This window comes from Dipodomys merriami, unplaced genomic scaffold (assembly GCF_024711535.1).
Source record: "Dipodomys merriami isolate MVZ:Mamm:240054 unplaced genomic scaffold, mDipMer1.0.p SCAF_7, whole genome shotgun sequence".
Taxonomy (NCBI): domain Eukaryota; kingdom Metazoa; phylum Chordata; class Mammalia; order Rodentia; family Heteromyidae; genus Dipodomys; species Dipodomys merriami.
Genome location: NW_027206290.1, coordinates 14,025,921 through 14,041,728, shown reverse-complemented (window position 1 = coordinate 14,041,728; position 15,808 = coordinate 14,025,921). Strand labels below are relative to the sequence as shown.

Genomic DNA, 15,808 nt, shown 5'->3' with positions numbered 1-15,808 from the left:
TTAAGTATGGCTCTATCACATGGAAAAATATTTTTCACTTATACTTTTAATAATTTTTGAAAATTTTTATTTATAATTGCCAGATAACATACTTCTTTTCAGAAAAAAACAAACATTAGGTATCTTATTACATGGCCACAAAATAAATTTACCTTATAAATCCAGCAGAAACAAATTCATTAATAACCTCTAGTGAAACAGTATTTAAGTTATAGTTCCATGATCCTTCAGGGACATAAAAAACATGAAGTTCCACCAACTAAATGAAAAAAACATTAGTTAAAATATTCCTACAATGAAATAAAATGTCCAATAGAAATTTAAATTTACTAAACACAATTGAACTAAATAGGAGTCATATGCCTCCCCTTAAACAAACAAAAAAAGAAAATGAAGCCCTCCAAATCTGTTGTTAGTTTTTGGCACTTGGGTACAGTTCTCTTGGAAATCATGACATAGATAAAGTGTGGATCCTACATCATCCCACACCTCTGATTAGTGGTGTTCTTTCTGTAGCCTCTAGTAGAAATACTACACGGAAAAGACCAGTTTTCTTCTTACCAACCTTCTTCCCCCTCCCCCTCAACATTCTTAATTCCATTTGCATGGTCTTGTGGAATCCTACCCTTTGTATAGTGTCTCTCCACTAGAGTTGTGAGTGATGCAGGCTCCCAGCAATTGCAAAACTGTTTGGGAAGACTGTTTGTGCCCCAGAATTTCAGGAAGCACTTATTGTTGTATTAGGGCACGTCTGCTAGCATATATTGTCTTTTTTTTTTTTTTTAAAAACACCTACTTTTATTTAATGTTTTGTAATAACTGTATACTCCTATTTATTTAGGTGGTCATGACAGAAATAATTATGGCAAATCAAACCTCATCTTTTAGTTAGTTTGAGGAAGACTGATATTCACTGTCCTTAAAACTAGAAAGAATTAAATGATTATACTGTACGTGAAACATTAAGTATCTGAGAAAACTTAAGAAGATTCAATAGGACCCACTATTATTAGAATTAGTAATTTTATGAGATAAGGCTGGTTCTTGAACTGCTAGTTTTGCTTGTTTTATGCCAAGTACAGTACTTTGGTGATAAAATATTAACCAGTAAATTGAATACTTGCCATATGCTACATTTTGAATAACAACACTTAAAAGATTCGTTCTTTACTATTAAGTAAATCATATTAACAAATTTGAGGGTTGAGGCATGTCTCAAATAGTAAAGGGTCTATTTTAAACCACAGTACCTCCAAAAGGAAGAAAGAAAAAGAAATGTGACTTTATGTAAGTGTATTAGTACATTACTTAGGGAAATATTTCTTGAACTAAACATTGTACACATGTTTCTGAAAGTTTGTATTTTCAATGTTTCATTTCAAAGTAGTAAGATAGTAAGAAAATACTGAAAATTTTAGTTTCAAATTTAAGGTTGAATATTTTACTAAATATTCAACCTCTAATTTAATCTTATATTCTTGACTTTAATGGAAGAAAAACTCATGAATAATATTTCTGTCAAAACAATGTACAATATATTAAAAGGTAATGAAAAAAGTCATGAGTATACTATATTAAACATATACTATATTAAACATAAATGCACATACACAGATACACACATTTTTCTTTTAGGTGTCAAAATGGCTAAACAAGGCACTGTTGAATTGTTTCTACTTAAAATATCGATATTATATGGATTTTCTGTTATATATGTATTCATCAAAGTGTTACATAAAATATTTTGATTATTTGCTGAATTTTTGATGCCCACTTTAATTTTACACCAACAGTAAGCACCTCAATTTGCCTCAGACTATTGCTGACCTCATGAGGGTTATAGACAAAAACCAGTAAGTATAAAAAACACTAACAAGTTAGATAGCATATTAGAAAGTGGTGAACATGGTAATCACTTGAAAAAAGTTTACAAACAGAGTAAGAAGTTGAGCATAAGTAGCTCACACCTCTAATTCTAGCTACACAGGAGGCTGAGATCTGAGGATCACAATTCAAAGCCAATCTGGGGCAGGAAAGTCAATTAAGACTCTTTAACTAACCATAAAAAAGCTGTAAATAAAGCTGTGGCTCAAGTGTTACAGCACTAGCCTTGAGCTGAAAAGCTCAGAGATAGGACCCAGGCCATAAGTTCAAACCCCAGGACTAGCAGCTTCCCTAAAAAAAAAAAAAATAAGAAAAATTGAGATGATACAGGATGGAGGAGGGATGGAGAAGTTTTCAATTTTAAATTGAATAGTTGCCTTGGTTTCAGAAAAGAGGTAAAATCTGAGTAAAGACTTAAAAGATTAAAGTAAGCTAAGTGAGGACTAGAGAGAAAGAGTCCGTGAAAAGATAAAGAACAGCCTTATGTGGATACATGCCAGTATGACCAGCAGAACAAATCAGGGAGAGAATAGTAGGAGATAAAGCCAGGAAAAAGGAGAAAAAGGGAGCACAAATTAGGTAGGACCTCCAGGTCATAATAAAGTTTTCATCTTGTATGACTGGAAGCAAGTGCAGGGTTTTAATAAAAGTATGACAAAAATCTTACATTTCTGTTTCATCTGGAAAATTCTCTTTCTATATATCTTTATATTTATGTATGCAAATAAAAATACTATGAATGCCCAAATATCTACAGTTTAAATTCAGAAGTTGACAATTTGTCATGTTTACTTTCTCTTTCTTGGTGGAACATTCAAAGTAAATCACATATTATGATAACATAACCTTAAATACTTTGACATGCATCTTCTAAAAATAAGGATTTTTCTAACATCATTACAATTTTTAAATGTTTTTATTAGTATATATCATACAAGAGGGGAGTTCATTGGGACATTTCCATGAATGTATATAATGTAATCCAATCGATCTCCCCTTTTTATTCTCTTATCTGCTCTTCCTTCCTAAAACTATCTCAACAGGTTTGTTTTATTTTCATATACTGATCATCTATTTAAATGATAGTTCATCCTTTTTCACCCTCTTGCTAGTATCCATGCCCACAACAAAACCTGTCACATTCCTTCTCTCCCATCTTCCCAATGATCAATAGCTTTAATTGAGGGTCTTTCTGCAGTTTTTAATATATGGTTGTGTATATCTCACAACTATTTGTCTTCTATCTTCTTGTTTCCTTTTGCCTTCCCCTTCTTGAGTTCCTTAGTTAGTCTTGTGTTCTATGCACATAGATATACATAATAATGTACATAGGTATATGTATGCATACACGAATATGTCTATATAGCTTTCACATACGTACATGTGAACCAAAATATCTCTTGTAAGAAAAGACTATAAAAAGCAGAAAAGAGAAACTTCTATGAAGCTTTGGAATAACTGAAGTATGAGATAATGATTCAGACCAGTGGACTATAGTAGATATGATATGAAGTAATCATTATTTTGTATGCTAAAACTACATCAATGTATTGGAAGTGAAGTTTATAAGAAGACTCAAGTATACAAAAAATTATCCAAGTATGAGCCAGGTGTTGGTGGTTCATGCCTATAATCCTAGCTATTCAGGAGGATGAGACCCGAGGATCAAGGTTTGAAATCAGCCTAAGGCAGAAAGTCTGTAAGAGTCTTATCTCCAATTAAGCACCACAAAAGTTGGAAGTGGAGCTGTGGTTCAAGTGGTAGAGCAGTAGCCTTGAACAAAGGTTCTCAGGGACAGCGACCAGGCCCTAAGGACCAGCATACTCACAAAAAATAAAATCAAGCTTGACTCTAAAGCATCTGACCTTTAAGATAGATTTATCATTGTCTGAAACTGGAAAAATCACAGCCACAGCTTTTCTGGAAAAGGGGAAAAACCCAATTTCATATTAAGTTTGAGAAGTTTATTGATCATCTAAATGGAGATGTCAAATATCAGTTGACAAAATATAGATATAAATGTATATATGTAGATATATACATACATAGATATATACATATGAATCTGGAGTTTGGAAAAAAGGACTGAGATTGGGATAAAAGTGTGGAAATACCATAAAGTTGGTATTTAGATCTATTAGACTGGATCTATTAGAAGATCCCTGAGGAATGAGTAAAGAGAGAAAAGCAAAAACCTGAACCCTGAATATAAAGTGATTAGGAAGATGAGGGCTGGGAAGGTGGCTCAGTGGTAGAGTGCTTGTCTTGCATGCATGAGGCCCTGGTTTCAATTCCTCAGCACCTGCTTATGCAGAAGAAGCCAGAAGTGGTGTTGTGGCCCAAGTGGTAGAGCGCTTGCCTTATGAAGAACAGCACTCAGACACAGAGTTCAGGCACCATAACCAATAAAAGAGAGGGAGGGGAAATTAGGAAGATAACAATTCAGCAAAAAAAGACTGAGAGTGAATATACAAAGAAATCCAAGTCAATTTGCAAAGTGAAAGAATTATATCAAGAAAAAAAGTTGACTGTATCAACTGTGGTGAACAGTTAGGGAAAGAATTAACTAACAGAGTAATGAAGAGGTGAGTTTAAGAACAGCAGTTGTATGAACTATGAAAGCTTGATAGGAACTAGTTTAAGACAGAATTGGGAAAAGGTATTTGGAGTGTGACAAGGTATGAAATATTTGTGTTGGAAAGGGGAAGAATATGCAAAGGTGACAGTTAATATGACTGCCTAACAAAGATTTTGCTTGAGAATGATAATGATGAATTTAAAGAAAGTCCTTATGCTGATGTCTTTTTCTCCAGCCACATTCAGCTGCTCAGGAGAGCAGAATAGGAGGAAGAATGAATTAACCAAGATTGCTGTTTTAAAGAGGGGTACAATGAAGCAATGAGAATAAGAGCAAAGGAATATTGATTTAACCTAAGTCAAGATGGAAAAGTCAGTTGATAGTTTTTTTTTTAAGTGAAAAGATCAGTTTACTGGCAGTCTAAATATAGTAGCAAAGAAAGAGTGCAAGAGATATAAGTAGTAAGTCAGGTGATAGGATAAAGAAGGTGAAGAGAATGATGGGACCAACATCTAACACTATACATACAGTGTTACAATAAACCACTTTATTAAAACTTTTCAAAACTAGTAAAATATTTTTTTCTCACCTCTGATGAGGAAGGTCGACTTGGATTGAGTAACATTGTCTCCAGTGTCTGAATGGAATAATTACCAATTGGAATTTTGGTTGTTTTTTTCTCTCTCTTCATTTAAGTGGTATTAAACAAATGTTGTAATAGATTTTTTTTTTACTTAAGATAGCATTCTCTTTATTTCTGACCTGTAATTTGTTCAAGAAAAGAAACATAAAATTTTTAAAAAGACTCAGAACAAAAACTTTGGAATGTATAGAATCTTACAATAATGAAATAAAAGAATTAACTTGGGGGAGGCTGGTGATTGAAATAAAATGAACATAAATCCACAAGTAATCCTCAACTTATGATAAGTATAAAAGCAAAACCAGACTTCACTTTCACTTTTCCAGGGCTAGAAATATGTGATTTAATAACCCTTGTAATGCTGGGGAACAATAGCGGCCATAACACTCAGTTATAAGAGTATATAGCTGATATTCTAGTAGACTGTGCTGTTATAAGTTACACTATTCAGTAAGCTACATCACCAGCCTGTGGGAAGGGACCACCCACATTAAGAGCTCCCCTACCCCCCTTAAAGTTCCCTGGAGACATTCTCACAGATATATCCATAGGTGTACCTAATCTAATTTCCTAGATGCTTCTCAATCCAATTAAGTTGATGCTAAAAATCAACTACCACAGATTCCAAGGCCACATTTGCTTATCATAATGAACTATGGGTTTGTGAAGATGAGTTTGAGGGTCAGTAGCACAGCTAACTATCAAATTTAAGAATATTTTGAGCTGAGCACCAACGGCTCATGCTTGTAATCCAACTACTCAGAAAGCTGAGATCTGAGCTTTGTGGTTCAAAGCCAGTCCCTGTAGGAAAGTCTGTGAGATTCATCTCCAATTAACCATCAAAAAGCCAAAGTAGAGATGTGGCTCATGTGGCAACTAGCCTGAGGAAACAAGCTGAAGGACATCACCCAGGCCCTGAGTTCAAGCCCTAGTACCAGCAACCAAAAGGAAAAGAAAAGAATATTTGATATTATGTTGTTTCCTAGAAATAAAAATTCTGCTAATTTTGTTCCTGCCTTATTTGATAATAGAGCATACAAAGAGATGGTTAATAAACTTTTGAAATCCCAAATAATTATTTCAATTGGGAACCTGACATTGTCTGTATTTAAGCCTACAAATATAGTAGAATCTCATATATATTAATCATATGGTTTGGGAAGCAGAAAAGCAGATTTCTAGTCCTATGTACCCTAAAAGTCACTGATTCAATTGCTTTGTCAAGAAAACAACCTTGATGTTTTACAGCTCTAAAATTTTCGATTGCTTGATTGGCCAGGGAATGGAAAAGTAGTGATAAGGATAGTCTTTATTTATTTATTTATTATAGGGAAAAAAGAAATTAGAATACAGTCGACTTGATACCAGATGATAGGAGTAGATCTTGACATAATCCTGATTTAGCTATTTGGTTTGTTTTTTTTTTTGGAACTGGGGATCGAACCCAGACAGTTGTATTTGCTTGTGAAGCACTTTGCCACTGAGCTACATCCTAGCTCATAATCCTGATTCTTAAATCATTAAAGAGGTCTGATCAGATAAATGGTTACTTATGCCTTGAAAGATTTGTTTTGTCAAGGTCATGGCTAACCTATGAGTAAAGTTCTAATTCATGAAAAGGGTGGTTTTAGGTGAACTGCCTTAAATGCCTGCAGGCACTGCAGAGCCTGCATATATTTGGGTCTTAAGACTTGTAGACCAATTGAAGAAATAAGTCTATTTCTCATATAAATACCAGTGTGAACAAAAATGGCATATTTGTCTTGAAACAAGTCTCATTGTAGACAAAAATGGCATGCTGGACTTAGGATCTTCTCAGGATATAAAAGGAATTTTAGATAAAACGGGGTCTCATAGAGAATAACACAAAGGTATAAAATTAGAATTTATGTTAGAAAGGAACTAGAATTTTTTGGTATATGCCATCAAGACCTTTTGACTAAGAATGTTTTTCATAATTCTAAAATATCAAGAGAATATTTTCAGCAAATTTCTGTTCACCTAAGTACAAAAAATTATGTTTTTAAAGGGACAGAAGTATCTTGCTCTGCATAAAGCCTGTTTTATGCTGTGAGACACTCTTTCATCTAAAGTGTCTTAATATATCCTGAGGAAATCTCAAACACACATTACAATAATGCTCTGCTTCCTAAAAGGTATTTGAATGCCTAGTTACAAGCATGTCTGGGGGGGGAGGGTAGCTTACAATTTTCGACAAGAAATGTACTCATTAACTTACTTATATAACTGTAACTCCTCTATACATTACCTTTACAACAAAATAAAATTAAATTAAAAAAAGAGTATCTCAAAGTCTGTATTCCAAAAATGGAAAACGCTTAAGACTGAAAATCAGCTTCAGGAAGTAGTGCTGGGGCTCAGAGTGGTAGAGCATTAGCCTTGAGCAAAAAGAGCTCTGGGACAGGCCCTGAGATCAATCCCTGTGATCAACAAAAAGAAAGAAAGAAAATCAGCTTCAGGGATACATTTGAACACAGAAAACCAACCTAATCTTATTCTTCTATTGCTTGAAACAGAACATATTTCCTTATGAAGGAATATAGTTTTTGAAGCATGTTTGGTGACTGACTTTTACCACTTCATGTAATTTTTGAGAAGCCTTTTGGAAGGGATTGTAAGAGTTATAAGTACTGAGCTGAGTTAATCTGCTTTCTCTGATTATGACAAGAAATCTGAGATAATCGACTTATAAGATTTATTTTGGTTCAATATCAAAGGTTTCCATCTATAGTTACTTAGCCAGCTGTGTTGGGCCAGTGGCAGCACAGTATTCCTTGACAGTAGTGCAAGCCAGAGGAGGTAGGAAGTAAAAGACAAAGTACTAGGTTTATAATATCCTCTTTGAGGTCACTCTTCTAGGCCCCCTGACTACAGATTTTACCACCTTCAAATAACATCATAGGATGATAACCATGTCTTTAGTATATGGGCCTTTGGGGAACTAATACAGTAAATGAATAATATTTTAGAGTAAGGATATTTAGTAAGGATATTTAGCTTATTGCCTAAAAATAGGTTATTGAGCTAAAAATGCAATGAAGTCACATGACCTATACTATTGTTGCATATCTTGACTTTTTGCAGTATCATCAAATTGGATTTCCTTCTAGTTCTACATTCACATGTGGAAACTATTATTATGTTATATGATCAGTGTCATGGAAAGAACATAGTGTATATGTAATAGAATAAAAGAGATGTAAATATTAATTTAGTTTCTCTTCTGCCAAAACTAGGTGATAGACATAAGCAAGTCATTCATTCTCTTCAAACCTCAATTTCCTTAGCAACTATAAAAGGGCTTGGAAGGTGGCTCAGTGGTAGAGTGCTTGCCTTGCATGCATGAGGCCTTGGGTTCGATTCCTCAGCACCACTTAAGCAGAAAAAAAAAGCTGGAAGTGGCGCTGTGGCTCAAGTGGTAGAGCGCTAGCCTTGAGCTGAAGAGCTGAGGGACAGCACCCAGGCACAGAGTTCGGGCCCACGACCAGACCCGAAAAGAAAAAAATATAACTTCACTATTTGAGAGAGGAGTTATTAACATGAAGTTCTGTTTTAAATTTTACCCTACAGATCTGGGTTTTAGTTAAATGACAAAGTAAGGCATATACATTCTGAATTCAAATACTAACATAGACCTTATGAACTAACAAAGCAGAGTACTAATTGAATAAGGTGAAGATCTCAGGAAAATTTTAAATTTAAACTGACAAAAAATAATGACATTTCTTTCTTGCTATCCATTATTTTACATCCTCTTGGTGTCAAATTGTCTTTATAGCATGGTCTATAGGTCTTTAACTCCTTTAAGGTCTGAACTCTGATAAGACCTTTGGAATGTTTTAGATTGTGGAAAGTCAAAGAACCAAACTTGCTTATTTAGGAAATATGTAATTCATGAACTACATTTGTTACTAAGCATTTCAGACACAACTGAAATTAAAGGGGCTCTGTTTTATTTATTTAGCATTTCTTCATGTATTTATTAGCCATGTGTATTTCTTTTTCTAAGACTGTCCAATTTGTCAATTGACCGTTGTTCTGCGATTCTTGTGTATTTTGGGTATGATTATTGTTATTCATTTTATAACTGGCAGATTTATCTCCCATTTTGTAGATTTTCTTTTTTTTCTTACCCCAAGTCACATCCTTTATAAGACACACAGGTACAAAAATGAAAATATCTGGTGTTGAAGATAGCAATATATTCCATAAAACTTAAAAATAAAAACAATTTTTGAGACTATTTAAAACTAATACAAAACTTTAAAACAATACTTTTCCTCACAAAAGGGGAGGTGAAGGGTTGGACCATGTATTCCTTTAACTCCTTTCTAGCCTTGATATTCCCAGTTAACACCTTAGGAGTTTATGGGTATATTCTACAACTACTATAAAATAGACAATCTTTTACTAAAGCTACTTGTGTTTAAAATTACAAATATATAAATTATGAGCAAGGTTTTAGCATATTTTAAATAGTCAAAGCACTGATAGGAAATAATTCAAATTACTACGGGGGAAACAAAAAAATATTTATTGAGCTTTCTTTCATATTCTTTACGCTCAGAATTTCATCTCAAAAACAATTTCAGGAAGTTTTTGAAATTTTATTTTGAAATGAGGAAGCAGACGTTTAACAGTTTTAAAGGGCGTGTTCAAGGCTATTCAAGGAATTAGTAGGACCAGAATTCAATCCCTGCTTTCTCATCCCAGTCGTTATAACCACCCGATGAATGACTAAAGTTCACCTTTTTTTTTTGTAAGTTCATAGAAACGGTTCTGTAAATGGGATTTGCGGATCCAGGGCAAATCGCGCGATTTCCCCACTGCACAAACCTCTTATAATGCATTTGTTTGTTGAAATGATTTACGATGAAATGATTGCAGCTCATGGACAACTCCAAGGTATTGGGAGGCGGGACTCACCTAACAGCCACGGGAAACTTCAGCACTGTGATTCAAGGTGCGTGTCTGCGGGTCAAAGACACACTGGCTGGGCCTCCATCACTCCGGATCACATCCCAGAGCCTGCCGAGCCTCAACACCCGCTTCGGGCTTCCAAAACAATCACTACCGCCCCAGCGCGCCAATCAACGTGCCCGAAACACACACACACACACACACACACACACACACACACACACACACACACACACACACACACACACACACGGTTTCATTTACACAAGTACGGCGAGGGCTCCGCCCGCACAGGACGCGGTGCCCCCGCCGGCCGACACCGACTCCCGCACGGCGTCTCCGGGAGGCCCGAGGCGACCTCGCCGGCCCCGCGGGCCCGCTCCCCCCGGGCCGTTACCTCCACTCCGCGCCCCGCACCGCAGGACGCCGGTTGGTCCCAACCTCCAGGGGGCGGGTGACTCACCAGACCGGGTCCTCCCCGTCCAGCCGGCCGTCCCGCCGCCGCCCCACCCCTCGGACACCGGAGCCCGACTCCCTCGAGCATCTCATTTCCTTTCGAGGTCTTCCTTCAAAGCCCCGCTCGGAGGTGGGCGGACGACGCCAGGGTCCTTCCTTACCTCTCCCAAACCAGCATCTCACCAGGACGGAGAGGACCGGCGAGCGGCCGCACACGCCCACTGCCTCTGCCGCCGCCGCGCTCACCGACGGCTCCGCCCCCACCGACAGCTCCGCCCCTCTCTCTCCTTCACTTCACCCTCCTCTTTCCCCGGCCCGAGCTCCGACGGGGGCGGCAGCGGCGCGCATGCGCACCCAGGGTGGAGTCCCAGACACCGGGCCGGAAACTTAGAGACAAAGTTGGGAGCCCCGCCCCCGCCGCGCGCTGCCCCTTCGTCTGGCCCCGCCGCTCCGCCGCCCGCCGCCCCTCGCTCCGACGCGTCAGCCTCGGCTCCCGTGCGCCATGTCTGGGTCCTCCAGCGTCGCCGCGATGAAGAAGGTGGTTCAGCAGCTCCGGATGGAGGCCGGGCTCAACCGCGTGAAGGTGAGGGGGCTGGGGGGGACGGCGGGACCCGTCCGGCGGCCCGTGGCGGCCCTGGCTTTTCTGGAGGACGCGCGTCGCGAGGCCCGCCGCCGCCCCGGAGCCGTCCGCTTTGGAATCACTGTCGCGCGGGACGGCGCCGCGGCTGGGGCGGGGGGCGCCATCGCCCTTCCGTCCCCCCCCCCTCCGGGCTTTCCTGGGCGGGCCGGCGTCGGGGCTGAGCCGCGGCCCGCTCCCCTGGCCCGGGCCGCCCCTCCCTCGGCCGGGCTCGGCCGGCGCGGCCCCGCCGCCCGCGCGCGGGTCACGCCCTTCCCCTCCGGCCCCGCCCGCGGCCCGCACCTTTCCAAGTCCTTGCCCCCGGCGTGAGCGCCAACTTTCGATTCGGAACCGACGAGTTTCTCCGTGTCACCCGATCGTTCCCGAACCTTCTCCCACGACTCGATTCTTCCGTTCCCGTCGCCCCGGAACACCGACTTGCGATTCTGGGATAACTTACTCCGTCGAGAAGCACCTTTTTGCGAAAGTCCCGGAGCCGCGGGGTCCTTCCAGTGCCCCGTGCGCCTAGAACAAAGCCTGCCTTTCATACTTAGCTGGGCACTGTTTGCTCCGACTGACCCCAAGGATGGCCATTTACTGACGCGCACGTTCGAGAAAGTGATTGGGGTTGGCCGATCTTGGTCCCATTTTGGCGTTTGGTTAAGATTACGCTTGCTTTGGGATACTTTGGGGGGAAAGCCATTTGTGGGTATTGATATGACAGCTTCAGTCAAGCGCCTTTCCAAGTGATTGGATTTACCTTGCAAAGTCTGTTTAGGATTGGCTTCTTTCTGATGCAATAGGTCAGGTTACAAGTGAAAGGAAACTGTGAATCACAAATTTTGCTACAAGCAGCCATGCTCCAAGATGATTTTGATTTTACCTTCCCCAGGTTAGTCTCAATTCTTGAAATGTTTTGTGGAGTAACAACTCCGATTTAGCTTCCTTAACTAGTAGTGTGTAGGACCTAGCCAACTTAATTGTGCCCCAGAGGGAAATTCCTATCAGTCTTGGTTTGGAATCTATTTCTATAATCTACAAATTCTTGCCTTATCCTAGTGGCTAAGTCCAGCCTTGGCTGGATTTACCTGTGCAACTTGAAATCTTTTTCTTAACCATTATTCTATCGTACAGTGACACTAGTGTAGATTTAAGCAAGCTAGGAGAGGAAAAAAAAGAATGGCTGTTTAGGATGATGATGAGAGCAGTGATTACAATTATGGTGGTATTTAGCTTTCCTGGGTTGCCAAAGAAAATGAGTTGAAGCCTAAGACTCATTAGATTTCCTTCACCTTGAAAACACTGTTTTCTTCTCCAGCTCTCTTCTCTAGGCTTCTGGTTGGGATGGTTAAAATGATCATAAGTGACCTGACCTTTCGAGCTCTGAATTTGCCTGATGTTAGGGCTGAGGTAAGAGGGACAGGATATCCTATCCCACTTGGGTTTTTAAATGAGTTTTGTCTGCACACACTTATGATATGGTTAGGTACCATTTCACTTACGCCTTTGTGCTAGCTGCTTTTTGAGGTATTTTTAAATTAGCACACTCTTACACACTTATGTTTATACTATGTTTGAGTACTGCTGATTTTTAAAAAAATGGGCAGGGCAGTTAAGTGAAAAGTGTCATTAATACCTGTGCAAGGTTACAAATTCAACCTTGTGGATGGTGGCTAAGCCTGTTTGAGTCCCGTTTTCCTGCTGTTTTTCAGTGGTAGTTATTTCCCTAGATGTTGGTCATTGTGATCCCAGCAAAAATGTCAACTCAAACGGTTTGGGTGGTTCATGTCTGTAATCCTAGCTACTCAGGAGGCTGAGGTCTGCGGGTTGCAATTCAAATTCAGTAGTCAGGAAAGTCTGTGAGACTTATCTACAGTCAGCAAAAAGCTGGAAATGGAGCTGTCGATAAAGTAGTAGAGTGTCATCCTTGAGCAAAAAAAGCTCAGGAATAGCACCCAGGCCGCAGTACCAGTACCAAAACATTAAAAATGTCAACTCGGACATTTTCTCTGACGTTGCCACCTAGTCAGTCATTATTTAACTAATTGCTCTTCTTGCAGGCACTGCCAGCTACTAAGCAGCAGTCATTTTACCTTATTCTTAGTGCCTAAAAGGATAACTGGCACATAATGGTATTTGAGAAGTCTGTGGAAAATGATTCCATTTGGGCATTGCTTACATTTTAAGGAAAAAGTTAACAGGCATTTTTTAAATTGCCAGTTAATGTAAATGAACAAAATACTGCAACATCATGAAAACTAGTATTTCCTACTAGGCCCTGTCTTTAGAGACCAGGTTTTTGTAAAATTCCTGAGTACAAGTATTGAAATACAGGGCTGGGAAGGTGGCTCAGTGGTAGAGCGCTTGCCTTGCATGCCTGAGGCCCTGTGTTCGATTCCTCAGCACCACATAAGCAAAAAGAAAAAAAAAGCCGGAAGTGGTGCTGTGGCTCAGGTGGTAGAGCGCTAGCCTTGAGCTAAAGAGCTGAGGGATAGTGCCCAGGCCCAGAGTTCAGGCCCCACGATCGGACCCAAAAACAAACCAAAAAAAAAAAGTATTGAAATACAGGGACCTTCCACAGTTAACTAACCTGTGGAAATTGACTGCTGTATGAGCTAAACACATAGTTTCAAGAGTTACATATAGTTACATTCATCTCAGGGTAGCAAGATTCTTTTATTAAGTCTGGAAAATAATACTAATAGAAAATATTCTTGTAAGAAGTCCATATAGTAGGCAGGGGTTTGTAAATATGTGGTGATTCTCTTTTAGGGATGGCTAATATTAAAGCAAATGATGAAGATATTTGATGTCATTGGTATATTTTTAAGTCATTCATGGTAAACATCAAATCACTGAATTCATTGTTTTGGTATTAAGGTACCATCATCTGTTTACAAAACTGTAAACAGTGACAGCTGTCTACTCCGTGTTACATTCTTTTCTCTTTCTATTTTTTGGTTGTTTGTGGAGCTTGAACTCTGGGCCCCTCAGCTCTACAGCTCGAGCCACATCACTACTTCCGGTTTTCTGGTGGTTTATTGGAGATAAGAGTCTCCTTGCTTGCCTAGGCTGGCTTTGAATCTTGATCCTCAGATCTCGGCTTCCTGAGTAGCATGTCACATTCTTGAAAGGTTAATTAGCAAATCTTAAGACCCTTTCTGGGTGATCAAGACTGTCTTTCAGAAACTGTACTTGCCTAACTGTGATTCAGTGATGTTCACATATGTATGCATTGCTATTTACGTAGGATCTTAAGGCATTGCTATGGTCTTCTGGTTATCTTGCTTGTAACCTGCATAATCTAACCAGAATGTATACAAATAATAGATGTTTATGTGAATGACTGCTTGAGTTTGTATAAATTTGAAGAAGAGTATAATTGGATTATTTCAGTGTTAAGAATTCTAAATTCTACATTAGTTATTCACAGTAGCAACATCACAATATTACTTTGAAGCAAGTTTACTGGAATTTAACATTTTTTGTTTAACCTCTACTATCATGTACTGCTTTTGATGAAAAAAAAGATGTAACTATAACCGTTCGGTACAGCATCTTTAAGATAAAAAAAAATCAAAAAACAAGATGCACTTGAATAGCCTATTAAGCAAGATGTTGCTGTGCTGTGTAGATAAATGTAATAATAGTACTTTGTACTGAATCACATGATGGCTTCTAATGAGAAAAGAAAACATACTATAACTCAAGTCTTATTGAAAGTACTTGGGGAAACCATTAAACTTTACCAACTGGTATTTCCCTTCTCTTATGTATAGGTTTCTCAGGCAGCTGCAGACTTGAAACAATTCTGTCTGCAGAATGCTCAACATGATCCACTGCTGACTGGAGTATCTTCAAGTACAAATCCCTTCAGACCCCAGAAAGTCTGCTCCTTTTTGTAGTCTAGTAAATCTTTCAAAGGTAAGTTGTCTTAAATAAAACAAAATCCCATATAGTAGGAATAACAGTCAAGTCTTCATTTTCAGCCTTAACCATATAATTTTGTTTGGCTCCATTAAGTTATTGTAAAACCATTGTGTCATCAGCCATGTGTTATTTTTTTTTTTCATGGCTTTGGCCAGATACCTGTTGTATTCACTTTACAAAGTGGCTTATTTTTCATTTTATATAAAATTTGGTTAAGTGACCTGATCATATTTTGTTCAAGTATCTTAAGTATAACTTGGATAAGAACCCATATTTCATAATAGAAGCTGTATCTCAGCCATACTTTGTGGATACAATTTGTAGCAATTTAGGAATAGGAAAGGATATCTGACTGTACAAGCATGGCTTCTTAAGAATTTGAATGCATCTCCAAATTAACTTCTTATAGTGCATATTACAATATAGTAGATCTGAGGTGAGGCTCTGGAACATGCATTTCTTAAAAGCCCTCTCATTTTAAGTATAGATGCTGATATTCCTAGTCTTATTCTGAGTATGATCTGTTTTTTTGTTGTTGTTGTTGGTTGTGGGGCTTGAATTCTGGGCTTGGGCACTGTCTGTACTCTTCAGGTCAAGGCAAGTACTCTAGCACCTGAGCCATAATGCCACTTTGTTTTCTAATGGTTTATTGGAGATAAGAGTCTCATGGACTTTCCTGCCCAGGCTGGCTTTGAACCGTGATCCTCAGACCTCAGCCTTCTGAGTAGCTAGGATTACAGGCGTGAGCCACTGGCGCCTG

At 39.0% G+C, this 15,808-nt stretch overlaps 1 protein-coding gene across 9 annotated transcripts in view; it reads right to left on the bottom strand.

The window, feature by feature from the left end:
- Positions 1-10,803, bottom strand: part of Spata1 (spermatogenesis associated 1) — a 53,848-nt gene extending 43,045 nt beyond the window's left edge. For 2 of the 9 annotated variants that reach the window (XM_070007454.1, XM_070007459.1), the window contains exons 1-4: positions 10,053-10,445; positions 7,375-7,546; positions 5,052-5,224; positions 153-259 (exon numbers count right to left, since the gene is read on the bottom strand). In XM_070007454.1, coding sequence (XP_069863555.1) covers positions 153-259; positions 5,052-5,153 — 209 coding nt within the window. In that variant the 5' untranslated portion in view covers positions 5,154-5,224; positions 7,375-7,546; positions 10,053-10,445. Of the gene's footprint in view, positions 1-152; positions 260-5,051; positions 5,225-7,374; positions 7,547-10,052; positions 10,450-10,509; positions 10,576-10,663 lie in introns of those variants that run through there. The other 7 variants (XM_070007457.1, XM_070007455.1, XM_070007456.1 and 4 more) reach the window with 7 other exon arrangements.
- Between the last annotated feature and the right edge of the window lie 5,005 nt (positions 10,804-15,808).